Source organism: Pelobates fuscus, chromosome 8 (assembly GCF_036172605.1).
Source record: "Pelobates fuscus isolate aPelFus1 chromosome 8, aPelFus1.pri, whole genome shotgun sequence".
Classification (NCBI taxonomy): domain Eukaryota; kingdom Metazoa; phylum Chordata; class Amphibia; order Anura; family Pelobatidae; genus Pelobates; species Pelobates fuscus.
Genome location: NC_086324.1, coordinates 78,890,044 through 78,912,911, shown reverse-complemented (window position 1 = coordinate 78,912,911; position 22,868 = coordinate 78,890,044). Strand labels below are relative to the sequence as shown.

The window sequence follows — 22,868 nt, the reverse complement described above, 5'->3', positions numbered from 1 at the left end:
AAGAAAGGGAGCCCTACATTTAATAGCCCTAGGGGAAACAGGAGTTGTAAAAAAGTATGGGAAGAGACAAGAGAATATATGTAATATATGCATGTATACACACTAGAGATGTCCCGAATAGTTCGCTGGCGAATAGTTCCTGGCGAACATAGCTTGTTCGCGTTCGCCACGGCGGGCGAACATATGCGATGTTCGGTCCGCCCCGTATTCGTCATCATTGAGTAAACTTTGACCCTGTACCTCACAGTCAGCAGACACATTCCAGCCAATCAGCAGCAGACCCTCCCTCCCAGACCCTCCCACCTCCAGGACAGCATCCATTTTAGTTCATTCGGAAGCTGCATTCTTAGTGAGAGGAGGGACAGTGTAGCTGCTGCTGATTTAATAGGGAAATCGATAGCTAGGCTAGTGTATTCAGTGTCCACTACAGTCCTGAAGGACTCATCTGATCTCTGCTGTAAGGACAGCACCCCAAAAAGCCGTTTTTAGGGCTAGAACATCAGTCTGCTTTTTTTTTCCTGTGTAATCTAATTGCAGTTGCCTGCCTGCCAGCGTGTGTGTCAGGCTCACAGTGTATACTGTGCCCACTTGCCCAGTGCCACCACTCATATCTGGTGTCACAATAGCTTGCATTAAAAAAAAAACAAAAAAAAACACTTTTTTGACTGTAATATAATAGCAGTCAGTTTCCTTCACACGTGTGCGTTTCAGGGCCTGCCAGGGCACAGTGTCACCCCAGTGCAACTCATATCTGGTGTAACAGTAGTGTACATTAAAAAAAATAGAAATTTGACTGTGAAATAATGGCAGTCAGTTTCCTTCACACGTGTGCGTTTCAGGGCCTGCCAGGGCACAGTGTCACACCAGTGCAACTCATATCTGGTGTAACAGTAGTGTACATTTAAAAAAATAAATAAAAAATTTGACTGTAATAGATTGAATAGCAGTTAGTTGTCTGCAAGCGTGTGTGTCAGGCCTACAGCGTCTACTCTGCCAACTTCTGCCAGTGCACAGTGCCACTCATATCTGTTGTCACAGTAGCTTGCACGCATAGTACCACTAATCGAAAAAAAAATGACAGGCAGAGGCAGGCCACCCAGCAGGGGGCGTCGTGGTCGTGGTGCTGTGATTCCCTTTGGCCCTAGAATAATGCCCAGTGCTAAGAAGCCACGTACCCTGAACTCGAAAAGATCTGAGGACATAGTTGACTGGCTAACACAGGACACTCAATCTTCTACAGTTTCCGCTCGGAACCTTGACGCACCATGCTCCTCCAGCTTAGCTTTGGGCACCTCTCAAGTTACCACTTGCCCGCCTGCCGCCACCACCAACACTAGCACCACAACTGCTTCACTTGATCTGTCAGAGGAGTTATTTACACATCAGTTGGAAGAAATGAGTGATGCGCAACCATTATTGCCAGAGAATGTACATAACAGGGATATGTCTCAGTCAGGCAGCATTACACATATGGACGTACGGTGTAATGATGATGATGTTGTACCCACTGCTGCTTCCTTTGCTGAGTTGTCAGATACAAGTGAAGCGGTTGATGATGACGATGCGTCCGTGGATGTCACGTGGGTGCCCGCTAGAAGAGAAGAAGAACAGGGGGAAAGTTCAGATGGGGAGACAGGGAGGAGGAGACGAGTTGGAAGCAGGGGGAGGTCGTCACAAGGAGCTAGTGGCACAGTCAGACAGCATGCATCGGCACCCGGGGTCAGCCAGACAGCACGCCAATCAACGCATGCTGTTGCCACCACCAGAATGCCGTCATTGCAGAGCTCAGCAGTGTGGCATTTTTTTTCGTGTGTCTGCCTCTGACAACAGCGATGCCATTTGCAACCTGTGCCAAAAGAAACTGAGTCGTGGGAAGTCCAACACCCACCTAGGTACAACTGCTTTGCGAAGGCACATGATCGCACATCACAAACACCTATGGGATCAACACATGAGTACAAGCAGCACACAAACTCAAAGCCGCCATCCTCCTCCTGGTCCAACATCTTTAGACACGTCAACCACCGCTGTCCACCTTGCCCCCTCTCAACCATCCGCCACTCCATCTCTCGCCTTGAGCAGTTCCTGCTCATCTGCCCACAGTCAGGTGTCTGTCAAGGACATGTTTGAGCGTAAGAAGCCAATGTCACAAAGACACCCCCTTGCCCGGCATCTGACAGCTGGCTTGTCTGAACTCTTAGCCCGTCAGCTTTTACCATACAAGCTGGTGAAGTCTGAGGTGTTCCAAAACTTTGTAGCTATTGGGACAACGCAGTGGAAGGTACCCGGCCGAAATTTTTTTGCACAAAAGGCAATCCCCAACCTCTACTCGATTGTGCAAAAGGAAGTAATGGCATGTCTGGCACACAGTGTTGGGGCAAGGGTCCATCTGGCCACTGATACCTGGTCTGCAAAGCATGGTCAGGGCAGGTATATCAACTACACCTGCATTGGGTAAACCTGCTGACGGCTGCCAAGCATGGAATGAGTGGCTCTGCAGAGGAGTTGGTGACACCTCTACGACTTGCAGGCAGGCCTGCTGCCACCTCCTCTACTCCTCCTACTCCATCCTCTTCCATAACCTCCTCGGCTGAGTCCTCTTCTGCTGCTGCATCTTGCTCCACATCAACGGCACCCCCCCAGCTCCCCAGGTACTATTCCACATCCCGGATACGGCAGTGTCACGCTATCTTGGGGTTGACTTGCCTGAAAGCAGAGAGTCATACTGGACCAGCACTCCTGTCCACCCTGAATGCACAGGTGGATCAGTGGCTTACTCCGCACCAACTGGAGATCGGCAAAGTGGTTTGTGACAACGGAAGAAATGTGTTGGCGGCATTGAATTTGGGCAAGTTGACACAAGTGCCGTGCATGGCACATGTGTGTAATCTGATCGTACAACGCTTTGTGCATAAGTACCCAGGCTTACAGGAAGTCCTGAAGCAGGCCAGATAGGTGTGTGGCCATTTCAGGCATTCCTACACGGCCATGGTGCACTTTGCAGATATCCAGTGGCGAAACAACATGCCAGTGAGGCGCTTGATTTGCGATAGCCCGACACATTGGAATTCAACACTCCTAATGTTCGACCGCCTGCTCCAACAAGAAAAAGTAATTAACGACTATTTGTATGACCGTGGTGCTAGGACAGCCTCTGCGGAGCTGGGAATTTTGCCACTTTACTGGACACTCATGCGCAATGCCTGTAGGCTCATGCGTCCTTTTGAGGAGGTGACAAACCTAATCAGTCACAACGAAGGCACCATCAGTGACATCATGCCATTTGTTTCTTTCTGGAGCGTTCCCTGCGAAGAGTGCTGGATCAGGCCGTAGATGAGCGTGAAGAAGAAGAGGAAGAGTTGTGGTCACAATCACCACCAGAAACAGCCTTATCAGCATCGCTTGCTGGACCTGCGGCAACGCTGGAAGAGGATTGTGAGGAAGAGGAGTCAGATGAGTAATGTGGCTTTGAGGAGAAGGAGGAAGACCAAACACAACAGGCATCTCAGGGTGCTCGTTGTCACCTATCTGGTACCCGTGGTGTTGTACGTGGCTGAGGGGAAGAACATACCTTCAGTGAGATCACTGAGGACGAGGAACGGGACATGAGTAGCTCGGCATCCAACCTTGTGCAAATGGGGTCTTTCATGCTGTCGTGCCTGTTGAGGGACCCTCGTATAAAAAGGCTGAAGGAGAACAACCTGTACTGGGTGTCCACGCTACTAGACCCCCGGTATAAGCAGAATTCCTGAAATGTTACCGAATTACCGCAAGTCGGAAAGGATGCAGCAGTACCAAAATAAATTAAAAAGTAAGCTTTACACAGCGTATAAGGGTGATGTCACAGCACAACGGGAATCTAACAGGGGAAGAGGTGAAAGTAATCCTCCTCCTCCCACGACCATGCCGGCAAGGACATGACGCTTTACAGACGTGTTGTTGATGGATCTGGTGGCACATTAGATTACACGCGCAGTGCCCCAAATTTGAAGTAGTAGGAACAACCAAGCATCTTTTTACATCTCCCGGTTCCTAAAATCGATGCGATATACACGTCCCCTGATAGGGGACGTAACAGGGATTAAACTGATAAGAATAGTACTACTTAACACACCACTCCTATCTGGTGGCACATTAGATTGCACGCGCAGTGCCCCAAATTTGAAGTAGGAGGACCAACCAAGCATCTTTTTCCATCTCCCGGTTCCTAAAATCGATGCCATATACACGTCCCCTGATAGGGGACGTAACAGGGATTAAACTGATAGGAATATTACTACTTAACACACCTTATAATAACGCAGAGAGAGGGAACGCAGAGAGAGGAGTCAGAGGAGGAAGTTGGCTTTGAGGAGGTGGAAGACCAAACACAGACCAAACACAGCAGTTGTCACCTTTCGGGGACCCTTGGTGTTGTACGTGGCTGGGTGGAGGAAGAGACCTTCAATGACATCAGTGAGGACAAGGAACGGGACATGGCTAGCTTGGTATCCAACCTTGTGCAAATGGGGAGTTTGCGGTTGTTTGCGGTGCGTTAAACGGGGAGTTTGGTCTGTCACTGTGAAGCGGGCATGACCCTTACACTACCTGATCGCTACAACATCATACCTGATGTTTTAAAGCACGTTATTCCAAACAATTTAGGAATGTTAGGTGATTTATGCCCTTTATGGATTAAAACCAGACTCTGCATCAACTATGTAATTTTCCATGGGAGTTTTGCGTGTATATGGCATCGATTTTAAAAAACCGGGAGATGCCCCTCATCAGGCCTTTTTTAGTCGAATGTATCGCCCACTCCTCAATCATGTTAATAAAGGTGAGGTAATCTAGACTTTTTTGACCTAGGCGACTTCTCTTCTCAGTGACAATAATCCCTGTTACATCCCCCTCATCCGGCCTTTTTTAGTCGAATGTATCGCCCACTGTCAGTCCCTTCGGGATCCATTTCTCATTCATCTTAATAAAGGTGAGGTCATCTAGACTTTTTTGACCTAGGCGACTTCTCTTCTCAGTGACAATACCTCGTGCTGCACTGAAGGTCCTTTCTGACAGGACACATGAAGAAGGGCAGGCCAGAAGTTCTATATCGCAAATTGGGATAGCTCAGGCCACAGTTCAAGCCTGCACCCCCAGTAGTCAAGGGGTTTATCGCTCCTCAGAGTGTCGATATCTTCAGTTAAGGCGAGGTAGTCTGCTACCTGTCAGTCGGGTCGTTCTCTGAGGGTGGACCCCGAAGGGCTGTGGCGATGCGTAGGACTTAAAAAGCTCCGCATGTCCTCCATCAACAACACGTCTGTAAAGCATCCTGTCCTTGCCGGCGTGGTCGTGGGAGGAGGAGGATTACTTTCACCTCTTCCCTTGTTAGATTTCCGTTGTGCTGTGACATCATCCTTATACGCTGTGTAAAGCATACTTTTTAATTGATTTTGGAACTGCTGCATCCTTTCCGACTTGCAATAATTCGGTAACATTTCAGGCACTTTCTGCTTATACCGGGGGTCTAGTAGCGTGGACACCCAGTGCAGGTCATTCTCCTTCAGCCTTTTTATAGGAGGGTCCCTCAACAGGCACGACAGCATGAAAGACCCCATTTGCACAAGGTTGGATGCCAAGCTACTCATGTCCCGTTCCTCGTCCTCAGTGATCTCACTGAAAGTATGTTCTTCCCCGAAGCCACGTACAACACCACGGGTACCTGATAGGTGACAACGAGCACCCTGGGATGCCTGTTGTGGTTGGTCTTCCTCCTCCTCCTCAAAGCCACATACCTTTTCTGACTCCTCTTCCTCACAATCCTCTTCAGCGTTGCCGCAGGTCCAGCAAGCGATGCTGATAAGGCTGTTTCTGGTGTTGATGGTGATCACAACTCTTCCTCTTCCTCTTCACGCTCATCTACGGCCAGATCCTGCAATTTCTCAGGGCACGCTCCAGGAAGAAAACAAATGGAATCATGTCGCTGATGGTGCCTTCGGTGCGACTGGCTAGGTTTGTCATCTCCTCAAATGGAGGCATTGGGCATGAGCGTCCTGTAACGTGGCAAAAAAATTCCCAGCTCCGCAGAGGCTGTCCTAGCACCCCGGTCATACAAATAGTCATTAACGGCTTTTTCTTGTTGGAGCAGGCGGTCGAACATTAGGAGTGTTGAATTCCAACGTGTCGGGCTGTCGCAAATCAAGCGCCTCACTGGCATGTTGTTTCACCACTGGATATCTGAAAAGTGCGCCATGGCCATGTAGGAACGCCTGAAATGGCCACACACCTTCCTGGCCTGCTTCAGGACGTCCTGTAAGCCTAGGTACTTATGCACAAAACATTGTACGATCAGATTACACACATGTGCCATGCACGGCACACGTGTCAACTTGCCCAAATTCAATGCCGCCAACAAATTTCTTCCATTGTCACAAACCACTTTGCCGATCTCCAGTTTGTGCGGAGTCAGCCACTGATCCACCTGTGCGTTCAGGGCGGACAGGAGTGCTGGTCCGGTATGACTCTCTGCTTTCAGGCAAGTCAACCCCAAGATGGCGTGACACTGCCGTATCCGGGATGTGGAATAGTACCTGGGGAGCTGGGGGGGGGTGCCGTTGATGTGGAGCAAGACGCAGCAGCAGAAGAGGACTCAGCCGAGGAGGTTATGGAAGAGGATGGAGTAGGAGGAGTAGAGGAGGTGGCAGCAGGTCTGCCTGCAAGTCGTGGCGGTGTCACCAACTCCTCTGCAGAGCCACTCATTCCATGCTTGGCAGCCGTCAGCAGGTTTACCCAATGCAGGTGTAGTTGCCCTGACCATGCTTTGCAGACAGGTATCAGTGGTCAGACTGATACCTTGCCCCAACACTGTGTGCCAGACATGCCATTACTTCCTTTTGCACAATCGAGTACAGGTTGGGGATTGCCTTTTGTGCAAAGAAATTTTGGCCGGGTACCTTCCACTGCGGTGTCCAAATAGCTACAAAGTTTTGGAACGCCTCAGACTCCACCAGCTTGTATGGTAAAAGCTGGCGAGCTAAGAGTTCAGACAAGCCAGCTGTCAGATGCTGGGCAAGGGGGTGACTTTGTGACATTGGCTTCTTACGCTCAAACATGTCCTTGACAGACACCTGACTGTGGGCAGATGAGCAGGAACTGCTCAAGGCGAGAGACAGAGTGGCGGATGGTTGAGAGGGGGCAAGGAGGACAGCGGTGGTTGACGTGGCTGAAGATGCTGGACCAGGAGGAGGATGGCGGCTTTGAGTTTGTGTGCTGCTTGTACTCATGTGTTGATCCCATAGGTGTTTGTGATGTGCGATCATGTGCCTTCGCAAAGCAGTTGTACCTAGGTGGGTGTTGGACTTCCCATGACTCAGTTTCTTTTGGCACAGGTTGCAAATGGCATCGCTGTTGTCAGAGGCAGACACACGAAAAAAAATGCCACACTGCTGAGCTCTGCAATGACGGCATTCTGGTGGTGGACACAGCATGCGTTGATTGGCGTGCTGTCGGGCTGACCCCGGGTGCCGATGCATGCTGTCTGACTGTGCCACTAGCTCCTTGCGACGACCTCCCCCTGCTTCCAACTCGTCTCCTCCTCCTCTCTGTCTCCCCATCTGAACTTTCCCCCTGTTCTTCTTCTCTTCTAGCGGGAACCCACATGACATCCACGGACGCATCGTCATCATCAACCGCTTCACTTGTATCTGACATCTCAGCAAAGGAAGCAGCAGTGGGTACAACATCATCATCATCACACCGTACGTCCATGTGTGTTATGCTGCCTGACTGAGACATATCCCTGTTATCTACATCCTCTGGCAATAATTGTTGCGCATCACGCATTTCTTCCAACTGATGTGTAAATAACTCCTCTGACAGATCAAGTGAAGCAGCTGTGGTGCTAGTGTTGGTGGTGGCGGCAGGCGGCCGAGTGGTAACTTGAGAGGTGCCCGAAGCTAAGCTGGAGGAGGATGGTGCGTCAAGGTTCCGAGCGGAAGCTGTAGAAGATTGGGTGTCCTGTGTTAGCCAGTCAACTATGTCCTCAGAACTTTTCGAGTTCAGGGTACGTGGCCTCTGAGCACTGGCCATTATTCTAGGGCCAAAGGGAATCACATCACCACGGCCACGACGGCCTCTGCGCGGTGGCCTGCCTCTGCCTGTCATTTTTTTTTTGATTAGTGGTACTATGCGTGCAAGCTACTGTGACAACAGATATGAGTGTCAATGAGCACTGGCAGAAGTTGGCAGAGTAGACGCTGTAGGCCTGACACACACGCTTGCAGACAACTAACTGCTATTCAATCTATTACAGTCACATTTTCTTTTTTTTTAAATGTACACTACTGTTACACCAGATATGAGTTGCACTGTTTTGACACTGTGCCCTGGCAGGCCCTGAAACACACGTGTGAAGGAAACTGATTGCTATTATTTCACAGTCAAAAAAGTGTTGATTTTTTTAAATGTACACTACTGTTACACCAGATATGAGTTGCACTGGTGTGACACTGTGCCCTGGCAGGCCCTGAAATGCACACGTGTGAAGGAAACTGACTGCTATTATATTACAGTCAAAAAAAGTGTTTTTTTTTTAAATGCAAGATATTGTGACAACAGATATGAGTGTTGGCACTGGGCAAGTGGGCACAGTATACGCTGTGAGCCTGACACACACGCTGGCAGGCAGGCAGGCAACTGCAATTAGATTACACAGGGAAAAAAAAGCAGACTGATGTTTTAGCCCTAAAAAGGGCTTTTTGGGGTGCTGTCCTTACAGCAGAGATCAGATGAGTCCTTCAGGACTGTAGTGGACACTGAATACACTAGCCTAGCTATCGATTTCCCTATTAAATCAGCAGCAGCTACACTGTCCCTCCTCTCACTAAGAATGCAGCTTCCGAATGAATCTAAAATGGATGCTGTCCAGGAGGTGGGAGGGTCTGGGAGGGAGGATCTGCTGCTGATTGGCTGGAATGTGTCTGCTGACTGTGAGGTACAGGGTCAAAGTTTACTCAATGATGACGAATAGTGGGCGGACCGAACATCGCATATGTTCGCCCGCCGTCGCGAACGCGAACAAGCTATGTTCACCGGGAACTATTCGACAGTGAACTATTCGGGACATCTCTATCTATATAGAAATACTGCTAGAAGATCTCCAACTTTGCAAAACTTATTGGTACACAGCCACATGGCAAGCATGGCCCCTAAATCTAATTGGCTCACCAGAACTAAAGGAACCTTTAGATGTAGGCATTGCAAGGCATGCCAATGTATTATTCCCTCAACTACAGTAGCATCCACGCAATCTAACATCAAAGTACATGTCAATGCTCTTATCAATTGTAGCACCACTCGAGTCATATATCTTATAACATGCAGCTGTGGTGTACAATATATAGGTAAAACTATCCAGCAATTTAGACGCCGAATACTTCAACATCTTGTCTGCATTAAAAATACAATCACCCCGACTCCAGTAGCCAGACACATTCTGAAATTCCATCAGGGACAAGTGGACAAGTGGATAATCTTCACTTTCAAGCTATAGAAAGACTTATTCCGAACCCCAGAAAGGGAAATTTCAATAAATGTTTTTTACAAAAAGATGGATTTATGCATTTCAGACGTTAACCCCTCGTGGATTAAATGTAGAATTTAAATACTCACCATTTATCCACATCTAAATACCATGGCGAATCATAGTAACTAGACATTATAATTTTTAATCTAAACAATAATTCCTTGTGTAAACTGGATTAAATAATTTCTACACAGTTTTATTTCTTCTTTTACACCTTCTTTATAATACATTAATTCCCGCATTTTGCATTAAACGTTATATCTTATGTGTCAAGTTTATTAAAGATCTTATTTAACCAGGACAGATTATGTTCTCTTGTTTTCTATCTTCAAATTTCCTTGAAGGTTTACCCTCTCTAATCTGTCCTAAAGATAGTTTATATATATACTGGTAGCTTCTTATAGCTTTCTCTTTTTTTTTCTCTTTTTTTTTATTTCTTTTTATTTCTATTTTTTTATTTATATTTTATATATAAAATATATATATATATATATATATATATATATATATATATATATATATATATATATATATATTACATGGCACCAATAGATTTATTCCAAAGGCTTGAGATGACCCTGTATTTTAAAAGAGAGGAACTACCGTATATACTCGAGTATAAGCCGACCCGAATATAAGCCGAGGCCCCTAATTTTACCCCAAAAAACTGGGAAAACATATTGACTCGAGTATAAGACTAGGGCGGGAAATGCAGCAGCTACTGGTAAATTTCTAAATAAAATTAGATCCTAAAAAAAAATATATTCATTGAATATTTATTTACAGTGTGTGTATATAAAATGAATGCAGTGTGTGTATGAATGCAGTGTGTGTGTGTGTATGAATGCAGTGTGTGTGTGTATATAATGAATGGAGTGCAGTGTGTGTGTATGAATGCAGTGTGTATATGAGTGCAGTGTGTGTGATGCAGAGCATTGGTGGGGGGGTGGGCATTTTTTATTTACTTATTATTTTAATATTATTTTTTTTCTGATATTATTTTTTCAATTGTATTATTATTTTTTTATTATTAATATTTTTTATTTTTTTCGTTCCCCCTCCCTGCTTGTTAGCTGGCCAGGGAGGGGGGCTCTCACTCCCTGGTGGTCCAGTGATGTGCACTGTGTAGGAGGGGGGCTGGCAGGGTGTGTTTCAGACATAGACGTATATAGATACAGACAGATGGGCATCTTGAACCAAATTTATTCATCATTGTGTTTGGATAATAAAATTAAAAGTTTGTTTAATAGGAGGATGTCAAAATACATTTAGTTGTTTTTAAAGATCTCCACGCAGGAAACTTCTATAACAATGACATACATATAAATATATATATATATTTTATTATCTTTTTACCACATTTTGCATTTTTCCCCTCCCAGCATTACTTGAAAGGGTGGATTAAACCAGGTAATAAATGGCTAGCCAGAGTCTCCATACATATAATAAATATAATATATTGGAAGAAAATATGCTGCAATTGTTCATCAACATTTCTTAAGCGCGATGAAGTGAAAATCCAGTAACATTTTGGCAATGCCTGAGCAAAAGGAAAGTTTCACATAACCTTTCCTCCCCATTAGAAGGAGATAAGTTAAATGAGGTTGTCAGGGAAATTTACAGCTTTTTAACAATCTGTGAAGAAACAAACCTTCCACGGACTCACAAGCCCTTTATTCACACGACAGGAGCAGTTTGCACAAACTAGATCACACTGACGCTGGTATCAGTCATCCAAAAGGTCACCTGCAAGAAGTTTTTTCCAGATAATTTAAGAAAGTGATTATTTTTTGCTTCTCTCTCCTCCGGTCCGTGCAGCTCCCAGGTCAGCTCCCTCTGCAAGTCTCGCGAGAGCCGCGGGGTCAGAGCGTTGCCACGGGAGACTTGCAGAGGGAGCTGACCTGGGAGCTGCACAGACCGGAGGAGAGAGAAGGGAGCTGACAGGAGCTGCTGTGAAGGTAAGTTACAGCTCTCTGCCAGCCCCCGGTCCTTGTCTGTATTATGGCAATGCAAGTTGCCATAATACAGACAATTGACTCGAGTATAAGACGAGTGGGGGGTTTTCAGCACAAAATATGTGCTAAAAAACTCGTCTTATACTCGAGTATATACGGTATCTATTTTAAATCATTGTCTACATATATGGAAAATAATGAACATATAGTTATTATAATTCCTTAGATAATATTTTCAACCAAGCAAGATTAGTAAACTAATGGTTGTCTGTATATTATATATCTTTAAATAATGCATGAAAGCAATATTGTGAAAATTGGAACTAAGATCCACTATTCTTTTTATGCTTTATTGTGTCTCTCTTTTATATTTAAAACTGCCTTGTCTCCAATAGAACCAAAACATTTTTTGTCTATTGATGTTGCTTCCTATCTGGAACATTTGGGGACAATAAAGTTACATTGAAACTTTGGAATGCATGAATACCGAAGGTGGAACGCAAACCAGAAGTAGGAAGATGGAAAGCAAACCGGAAGTAGAAAGTATGTGTCACGGTTCTCACCGGGACATCCAGACCAGGTCGCCCCAGAAGTGCCCAATGAGGGACTTGGATCTGGGTACTTTGCAATCCTGGACCTGCTTTTATGCCTCTGAGCCACTATTCAGCTCTAGTAATTGCCTGAAGTATAATCTTGCCTTGTATCCAGCATTGGGGGCTGGATGTTATTCTGTGGCTGCTCCAACATTCTCAGCACACCTGTGGCTGATTCCCAATTAGCCAGGTATAAGACACTGTCTCTCCTTGAGGGCAGTGTCAGTTCATTGACTCTGGTTCAAGTATTGCTTTTTCGTGTTCTCCTGACCTTGGATTGTTATTTCGTTGTACCCTGACTTCTGGCATCCTCTGACCTCGGCTCTCCACTCGCTTATCCTGATTTCTGGCACCCACTGACCTCTGGCTTACCCACGACTATTCTTCTGGTTTATCCGTTTCTGTACTGTGACTTGGAGCATTAATCTGCACAGCCCCCGTGCACAGACTCACAGGCCAGGTGAGTTCTTATCTGACCACCTTGGCCTGTGTTTAATTGCAAGGGTGAGCATATATCTGCGCTACAGACTCCCAACCAAGGTAAGCCGTTACAGTATGTGCATATCCATCGTGACGATTTCATTAACAGAAACAGCTGTATTATGGTCCCTGAGGAAGTTTCTTTGAAATGAAATGCGTAGGACAAGTGACCTATTTGTTTTTCTATCTTTTTAACCCATTTGAAGCTAATCAATTCTTTATACCTACTGACCTGGTTCCTGATTGCTACCTGGAGTATGAACAACATACAGAGGATCCTGACCTCCAACAGAGGGAAGGCAACCTTAAGGTGCCTTAAATATTTGGAGTCTATGAGTTCCACAATTAGTGGGGGCACCACTATTTGATAATCAACAGTGTTGCACTATTATTTGTTATCTTTTTTTTTCTTAGATACTCAGCTTTATCACAATTTCTGTATTGTATCATATTGTAATTGCCTTTGGGTGTCGGGTAATGACCTTTTATATATGTGTACATGATAAGTTTAAATGAGCACTATAGGGTCAGGAACACAAACATGTATTCCTGACCCTATAGGGTTAAATCCACCATATAGCCACCCTGGCCCCCTCATGCCTCCGTAAATATAGTAAAATCGTACTTTTATTTGTCTGCAGCTGCTTACTTAGTCCCTGTTTCCTTTAGACTTGCCCACTGCCTGCACTGTCAGCAGAAGTGGTAGCCTGATGCAATCACAATGCTTCCCCATAGGATAGGCTGAGACTCACAAAGAGGCAGATCAGGGGAAGAACCAGCACAATTCAAACAAAGACTTGGCCAATCAGCATCTCCTCATAGAGATGAACTGAATCAATGAATCTCTATGAGGAAAGTTTAGTGTCTGCATGCAGAGGGAGGAGATACTGAATGTTTGGATGCATTTTTGGCAGCCATGACCCAGGAAGGATCTCTAACAGCCATCTGAGGAGTGGCCAGTGAAGTTATCACTAGGCTGTAATGTAAACACTATATTTTCTCTGAAAAGACAGTGTTTACAGCAAAAAGCCTGAAGGTAATGAATCTACTCACCAGAAAAAATTCAATAAGCTGTAGTTGTTCTGGTGACTATAATATCTGTTGGTGTCTTATTGGGTGGGTTTGGGTCAGGTTCGTATAACCCTCCCCTCCCCATATGGTGACTATGCACCTGTCGTGTTATTTTGTATTTTTTTTTTATTGTAGAAGCAAATTATTATTATTAGTAGTTTTGCAGGAACATATTATTTATTTATTTATTTATTTATTTATTTTAATTTAAAAATATAACAAATAGCACAAACATATTTTTCTTCTTGAAAAAATATTGTGCTTAAAGTATTTTCAAGTTGCTTCAGTGCACGTTCATTTTCTTTGTGTTTAAGTTAAGTTGTGCTGTGTGTTAAATCATTATATATTAATACATTTGTTTAATGAAACAGCAGGAGCACCATAGGAATGTGGTACAGTATGGTTTTTAAGGAAAATGTTGTAGCAGAGACTAGAAAGATGATGCGCCAATAGCATACTGCAGGCAGCAGTACTATGGGTCTGCAGACTCAGCATCGACAATCTTGGAAATAAATATGTGGCCCACCACCTAGTAAGAGAATGCCTGTATTATATTGCAAACTATTAAAGGCAGGGGAAAAGTAGGGTATGCATGTATTCTAGTAAACAGTTGAATAAGTTTAGTTGTAGACTAGAGCAACTGAGAGTAAGATCAGCAGAACCCTCACAAGTACAGGGAGAAGTGGAGCCAAATTGTTAGCACCCCAAATGCTAGCAGCAGCCCTATATTGCAAAGTAGTAGTCAGTCACCTATACACTATTATTGCCTGCAAGTGTAACCTCTTTATACACTTTTTATATGCTTAGAGCATAAGGAGGAATTAGATTATGATTTAGAGAAAAAAATTGAGGAACAACTGGAGTCTACTTTGATGACTCCATCTCCTAAACAACAGAGATGGGTGGTAGTAGTAGTAATTACTAATTTGACAGAGGTAACAGTTACATCAAACGTTCTGTCCCATAACCACCAGTGTCACACTCACCACTGGTAGTGCTACTGTAGGAGGTAGTGGTACAGCAACAAGCAAATTATTAAAAAGCAGCTGTGGCACTTAAATAGAGCAGGAGCAGAACAGTATTAGATCCCTCATTTTACGTCAGGCTGAAGCAGGTCTACAGCGTAGGGGAAAAGTGACCATTTTAATAGTGTGGAAGATAGATGAAGTGTGGGATATGGGTTAGCAAGGTAAACATTTGGGGACATTTGACAAGTGCAGGGATGAACATCATCTCTGCACACATCCCAAGTCTGTTCTGTTGTGGCAGAAGAGAAAAAAGACTCAGCAGCCACAGCAGAACCCTCTGCTTTTTCAAAAAGTGAGAAAGAAGTTTAAGCTAGTCAACAGATAAAGGGATTGGGGTAAAAAAGATAATGCTATGAGTCGACTGCTAAAAAAAACTTGCCACTATGTATGTATGAGGCAAAACAAAGTACCTCTTGCTTAGCAACGGCCACATTAGCACTCACACAAACATTGATTGGAGAATAGCCTGCTTCATCCATCTTAGTGTTAGACTGGTTCGGTTAGCGCTTTGTCTACTGATTGTCACTACCTTGAAATCACCAATTTATAGTTCGACAGTTTGTTTTTTTGGTTTGTGGGAAGAAAACCGTTTTTTGGGGTGGAGGGAATGTTCTTGTTGCCTATGTACTACCAATATGGCACTCACATAAACAGTTATGGGATAATTTATTGTTTTAATCATACTAGTGTGAGAATAGGGGTTACTATTAGTGCCGTGTCTTGCCACATGACACCAACGTGGAATGACCAATTTACAGTTTGACTGTTTTTTTTTTGTGTTTGTAGAAAGAAAATCCTTTTGTATTTGTCCTGTGTCTGTTCAATCCAGTGTGCGCTGACCAAGTGTGCAAGCACTGGGCAGTGACTGTGTGCTGTGTTGTGTAGAGTTTCTGAAAATGAAAAACAATAACGTTACAGTAGTAAATCCACCAAGCACCAACTCATTTAACAGCACAAACACCATTTTTAAAAAAAATAAAGTTTTGTTAGTTTACACAACACACAATCATTCATTTCCCTAACTTATTGTAATGAGAACAAGGGGCAGTAGTGCTGTGGTCTCTGAGAGTCTGAGCACCTCTTCCTCAGCCATGAGGACTGCTGAACTGACACCTCACCTATCACCCCCACCACTATTAGTAGTATCCTGCCTCAAGATAGTGGGGTTAGCCAGGGATGTATTTACCACAAGGCAAACAAGGCATTTGCCTAGGGCGGCACTTTCAGTGGGGGGGGTGCCAAAAAATGCCACCCCAAGCTCCCAGACAAATGCCTTTCTTGCCTTGTGTTCTGGGGCTGTCCACCTTACTGTGAGTGAGCGAGTGAGTGAGTGAGTGATCGTAGCTGTCAGTGTGTGTCTGTGAGTAAAAGTGTGTGTGTCTTTCAGTGAGAATGGGTGTGCCTGTGAGTGTGTGTCAGTGTGTGTATGTCATTTTATGTGTATCTGAGAGTGTGTGCCTGTCAGTGAGTGGGTGTGTCAGTGTGTGTCTGTCAGTGAAAGTGTGTGTTGGTTAAACAGTGTGTGCTTATGACTGTATGTGTGTGCCAATGACTGTATCTGTCAGAGAGTGTATATTAGTGCATGTATCAATGAGGGCATGTGTCTGTCAGTCCAAAAAGTGGCCTTGACACGAATTGGGGGTCAAATTTAGATTTTGGGGGTGCCCGAATTTAGTCGTGCCTAGGGCAGCACAAATCCAAAATACACCACTGGTGTTAGCATCATGTCCATTATGTCTGATTCAGTACCCTGGAGGCAATTGTATTTTTCATGCTCCAATAACTTGAGCTGCCACTCCAATAACTTGAGCCGCCACTCTTACAATGCAGCTCCTTCTACACAAATACTTAAATTGTTACCGCTATCGTGCTTTACTGTGCTCGGAGCAAGGGATCATTGAAAGTAAGGGACTTGTTGCCATTGCCTATGTTACCCCTATGTATTGTAGCTCACTCAAAAAATGAACTAAGGGAGTGCCCAGCAGAAACGTTGTCACTACCATGATAGCCATCTTTACTGAAGAGGTAGACCAGAGTACCCAAGTAATGTCCTCAGTGTCTGGTTATGGTAGCGATGGTTATAGTGATGGTGAGGAATCTGGTGATGATTAAATTGCTCTTTTTCAAACCACTCCAGACATTTGTTTAAGTCTGTCTGAGGAAGACTATGACTATTATGAGGAGGAATTAAAATAGCAGAGTTTGGAGAGTAGAGGCAGCAGTCCACTATTTTCTGAACCTGCTGTGCCCTTACTTATTTAATGGAAACAGTTGGAGTATCAGCTCCTACCGGAGCTGAAAGTAGCTCACTCAGTAATATTATTATTACCTCCACCACCTCCCTTCCCATTACCATTAGTCAAGAAAGTGCTGTCATAGTGGTGAGTGTTCCAAGGCCACCAATGCAAATCCACCCACATTTTTTTTAAGCCACAAAGTGAAGGTTTGAAGTAAATATATAGCAGTGAAGCAAACTTTGGCATTACTTTGACAGCCTCCCAGAAGGGAAAAAAGTCATCTCACTATTGGCAGTATGAATTTCTACTGTCTCGAAATTTATTTATTTTTTGGGGATGAGATGGTTCAGCCCAAAAATATTTCCAGGCATGCGCAAGTTTATTTATTGATATATTTGTAAAGTAAAACATAGCAACACATTTTACATTTTGATAATTTTAATTTTTTTCTGAATTACAATATTTTATTTTACTCATTAACTTATTAGAAATGGTGAAGTCTTCTAAATGAGCCAATTTTGGGGTTCATGGCACCCCAGTCACTAAATTGTCTATATTCTCCAGGTCTCAGGTAATACTGACGTCCCTTATAGTTGGGCTCCTCATAGAACATCCAGTAACCATCAAGCACCTGGCAGGAGTGAATATCATTGTAACGGAATCTGTCATAGACATTTGAACAATCATCAGTGAACTCCATCATGTGTCCTCTGAAATCCTCCTTCTCGTAGACCTTCACTCTGAATGAACCGTGATGCTTTAAGGGAAGCAAATAATATTATTTTTACTTTCAGTTATAATAATTTGTAAATTGTGATTTCAATATCCAATGAACACAAATATCCAATGGAATAGTAATGTTTTTGCCATGCATGATGCTTTTAAGCCGTTGTGGAAGCTAATATATTTTAGAAAATGTAAAATAAAATTACTAAGTACAAAAAAATGCTATATTTTCAAAAATAAAGGTTGCAATAACTTATACTGAGAATTTGAAACTAATTATCTCGCTCTCTTTGCATTTACTGCTATAGCCAATAACTTTACATGCAGACCTTTAGAGATAAAGCTCGTTTCTTTAAAATATATTTACCTGTGGGCTAATACGACAGGATCTAATGGAGTCATTGAAACCCATCCATTGACTAAAATCAGGATATTCTCCCCTGCTAAGGTAATACTGGTGTCCTCTATAGCTAGGATGCTCATATAGGATCCAATTTCCACTTTCCACTCGGATGGAATTGCAACGGTGAAAATATGAGGACAAATCTGGACATTCAGAGCTGCACTCATAATGACGGCCCTGAAAGTTACGATCCTCGTAGAAGATGATCTGTGAGAGGAAACATAAGTTAAAGTACTTTCCATTTTTTTTTCTATTAATTATGTATAATAGCAATATTGTGGTTCTTAAGTGCCACATATAAGTAAAGATCATGACATAAACGCATAATACAAATAAATGTTCCCTGAAATTAAATCTAATTCTTGGCTTTTCCTCTACTCTCACTTTAACACAATATGCATCTTCACGTTCATATTAAATTGTATTAGTTATCTTACATTAAATTTGTCATCTGGTTGTTGTGTGAGAGTCATGTTAATAATGTTGACTTAAAAAAAAGTATTTAGGGAAATGAAGGCAATTAATGAAGACGATGACAGTTTAAGGTAATATCCAACTGGAGCACAATATCTTTTTCCTGCATTACTATGTGTTATAAACATCCCAATAATATGTCTTTCAACTAAACTCTCAGTAATTCACTATTTATGTATTGCCTGTAAACAGATTGTTGAAACATTAACATTTAATAAAGGTTTAACATTTTCAGATCATCTTACCTTTCCCATTTTGAGTAATGAGTTGATTTGCTCAAGCAAGTTGTGCTGTTACACTTAGGACAAAGGACCTTTATATACCATTAATCTTGCTGATGCTTACATCCACTGAAAGCAATGCTGAGCTGTTTTCTTTCTGCCACTAAGTAGAATGTATAGCTATTGTTTTCTTTATTGTGTTTGACACAATCATGCATTTCTATATGACTGCTGTTTGTATACTTGCTGGCACCTGCATTTCATTGCTCCTCTTATAGAGCTTTTCGATATCGTCACCAAACCTGTACTGAGCATGTTTGAATAGGGATATATTTCTCTATTCACTTACAGACACGTGTCAGGCTATTTTTTTAATTATTATTTTATTTTATCTTATTTCATAAAAATGTAGGCATTGGAACCAGTGGTTGCTGGTATTGTATAATAATCTTTTATTTTTCAATATAGAAACATACAAGTTACCTTTTACTGGATAACTTAATAATGCTCAACATTTATTGTAAAATTACTGTTTTAAAAGCACTAACAAAATCTTTTTATTTTTTTTATTCAATTTTTATATAGAATGTAGTTGTAATAGTTGAAATGTTAAAGTTTTAACAAATTGTGTGTAATCCACCAGTATGCTGGTAAATACAGATCAAGTCCAGAAAAAGGAAAAACATATTTTAAAAGTAATTTCATGCATTGCATAATATGCCAATGCCCCCTCTCTCTCTCTAATTTCTATAATGAAACTAGCCCAAAACAACCCAGAGTTCCACTCTTTGAGAAGTTCTGTGGTCTGCATTGGAATGGGGGGAGACAACCCCCCACAATTGCTCATATATTCAGCTAGTAGTGTTCAGGGCCAGATTCACATGTCTGAATTCTAAGGCATTCCCGTGTCCATGACATCACAGCACACAATGTCACCTGATTTTAAGAAAAATCTCAGGGAGTGACATAAGAGAAAAAAAAATATTTGTTTTTTGTGTACATATAGCAATGTGTGTATACTGTTAGAGCATGTATATAGCAGTGTGTATACTGTTAGTGTGTATATACCAGTATGTCACTAAGTGCGTGTATAGAATTCATCAACAAGTGAAGCCGTTTTTTTTTTATCACCACATTTTGATCTTAGAGCTGCTGTTTCTATTTTTGAATAATCTGGATAAAAAAATCCAAAAGTTAAAAAGGTTACTGCTGATATAAGTGAGGTGACCTCACTTATATCAGCAGTAACCTTTTTAACTTTTGGATTTTTTATATTTTTTGCAAGTTTTTATTATATTTTTTTATACTTTTCAATACAAATATTATTGGTTTTTTTTTATATTTATTTGATAATTTTTCTCTTAGAGAGGGATATGTAACCAGTATCTTACATTACCTACAGTTTTGATACAATTTACATGCAATGCTATAAAAGGGTTTTTCACCATTTAGTTGCTTAACCCCGGTTGTGTTCACATCTACTTTCCCTTTGGACTGCAACATGCTGCATTTGTATTCATTCAACTGTTGCAGTTTTTGGGAAGTATATGTTATAAATCAATGTTAGAATTGGATACCTTGTTTATTTAGTGTGTTATATGTCCCACCTAAGAGTTATTAAATATATCTAGGGTAATTATTTTGCATTGTTTTAGCTATTATTTTTTATTAAAGGTATATATCTTTTATAGGGACGTTTCTTTCCTCTAATTATTTGTGGAGCGCACATGCTATATATTTTTAGTTATTTTTCCTATTTGCCAAGTTGCTTGCTGGTATGTAGCTGCCCAAATTTATTATCTATCTTGGTTACTACCCCCTTGTTTACATGTATAGCATCATATCCTTGTTTAATAGTGTGTATAACAGTTTGTGCATACTGTGTTTAAATGTGTGTGCCAGTGTGTGTATATTGCGAGTGTGTTTCATTTTGTGTTTACTATGTCTGTGTGTGTGTATCATTGTTTGAATACAGATAGGTCTGTACCTTTAACCCCTTAAGGACAGAGCTTCAGAAGCTTGTCTTTCACTTAATGACAACGGCATTTTTTGCATTTTTTGCTGTTTGCGTTCAACTGCAATTAGCATTTTACTAATTTATTGCACCGACGCATATTATATACCGTTTTTAAAAGGACAGAAAGGGCTTTAATTTTATGTAACATATATATACATAAATGCTTATTTATTATTAAAAAAAAATACAGAAAAATGCAAAAAAAAATTAAAAATTTAGATTTTTTTGCAGTTTTTGCAATAATAATGTGTGCACAATTAGTGCAGGTTAAGGAAAGTAATTAAAAATAAATTCATTTAGTTGTTCTCATTTACAGAATATATAATGTGTCTGGGATTTTAAGTTTTGTTTGGTAGTTACAGGTCACAAAGCACAAGGAGTAAAATAAACTTTTAATGTGGAGCGATTTTAGAATTTGGTATGTTTGTCTTGTAAGCTTAATAGTCATAAAAGAAAACAAAATTGCCACACAAAAGTATATATTTATATAAAGTAGACACCCCAGGCTATTTACCTAAGGTTGTTTTGACACTTTCTACGTAGCAATTTTACCGCCAACCTCTGCTAAATATTGGAGTAAAATTGTATTTTTGGGGGGTTTTTGCACACAAACTTATAACAAAGAACTTCTCATGTGTATTTTGTAAAGTTGGTGTGTGCTTTTCCTGTACAAAGTTTTATTTTGTGTTCAGTTACTTCTGCTGAGTACAACGCTACCCCCATTGTATGTCTTTGGCACTATTTCGTGAAGCTACAGTGCCATATAGGAGACCTGTCCTTTTCAGTATTCACAGTAGAATTTTGAGAGACGGATTTAATGAGCCAGGGTATCTCATAAGGTGCATATTGTGCCTTAACATGCCCCCATTTTTTTACCATTACATGCCAAAGTATGTGGTAAAAAATAATTTTGTGCATTTTTTTTACATACAGATTGCATTTTTGCTGGGCATTTTGTATATTTCATATGTGCCACTAAGTTCAAAACCTCCAAATTATGCTCAGTTAAGTCTTCTGAGTAAAATGACATCCCCAATGAATGTCTTTGGCACTATTTTGTGAAGCTACAGTGCCATATTTGAGACCAAGCCATATCAGTTGTTACAGAACTTTGAATTTTGACGCTGGGCGTATGTGCAATTTCCAAGCATCTTCACAGGTTTTAAATTCAAACTACCCCACAAAGGCTTACCATTTCTTAAAGTAGACACCCCAGGGTATTTCAAAAGGCATATTTTGAACCTTAGCGTGGGATAATCTTTCCGATAGCTTGTACCAGGTGTAGTGGTAATAAGTGTTTTTCTGACACACAAAGTGAGTTTTTGACTTTTTGGCACACAAAGTGAGTTTGCACAGTATGTTTTGGAAACCTTATGTGTACTACCACTGTAATACTTCATATGTTGCTCAGCTATGTCTGCTGAGTACAAAAATACCCCCGTATGTACCTTTGCCAGGTATATGTGGACATCGGAGGGGCACATTTGGGACACAGCCATTCCATTTTTTTCAAACTTTAAATTTTTACGTTGTGCCCATGTCCCATTTTAGAGTATTTTACCAGGCTATATAATCCAAATACCCCACAAAGCCATACCATTTCTTAAAGAAGACATCCCAGGGTATTTCAAAAGGCATATTTTGAACCTTAGCGTGGGATCATTTTTCCACTAGCTTGTACCAGGTGTAGTGGTAATGAGCGTTATTAAATGTATTTTTTAACTTTTTAAAACTTTTTTCACTTTTTGAAACTATTTTTTAAACTTTTGTTTTGCTCATTAATTTTTTTAAAGTTTCCTAAACTTTCTTAAAACTTTTTTTTACAGATTTAAAATTTTTCTAAGCTTTTTTTTTTTTACCTTTAACCCCTAACTAGCAGTAAGCAGCACTAACCGTAAATTCCCCATTTTCCCATAACTCTCACCCACCCCACCTAGAAAAAAAATATTTAATTATACAATATTTAAATTAGTTAATTAAATAAATTGAACCCTTGAGGATTAAAAAATAAATAAAAGTTAATCGTCAGGGGTTAAAAAAAATTAGATCACAGTATAATACTGTGATCTGTGTTTTGATCACTGTAGGCAGTGATCGACTGTCA

At 41.7% G+C, this 22,868-nt stretch overlaps 1 protein-coding gene across 1 annotated transcript; it reads right to left on the bottom strand.

Annotated features, from left to right (window-relative positions):
- Positions 1-17,339: 17,339 nt before the first annotated feature.
- Positions 17,340-18,806, bottom strand: LOC134571626 (gamma-crystallin-3-like). The gene is made up of 3 exons (XM_063430095.1): positions 18,772-18,806; positions 18,017-18,259; positions 17,340-17,680 (listed from the first exon to the last, which is right to left on the bottom strand). The coding sequence occupies exons 1-3, from the start codon at positions 18,778-18,780 to the stop codon at positions 17,408-17,410; spliced, it is 525 nt and encodes a 174-aa protein (XP_063286165.1). The 5' UTR covers positions 18,781-18,806; the 3' UTR covers positions 17,340-17,407.
- Positions 18,807-22,868: the final 4,062 nt, after the last annotated feature.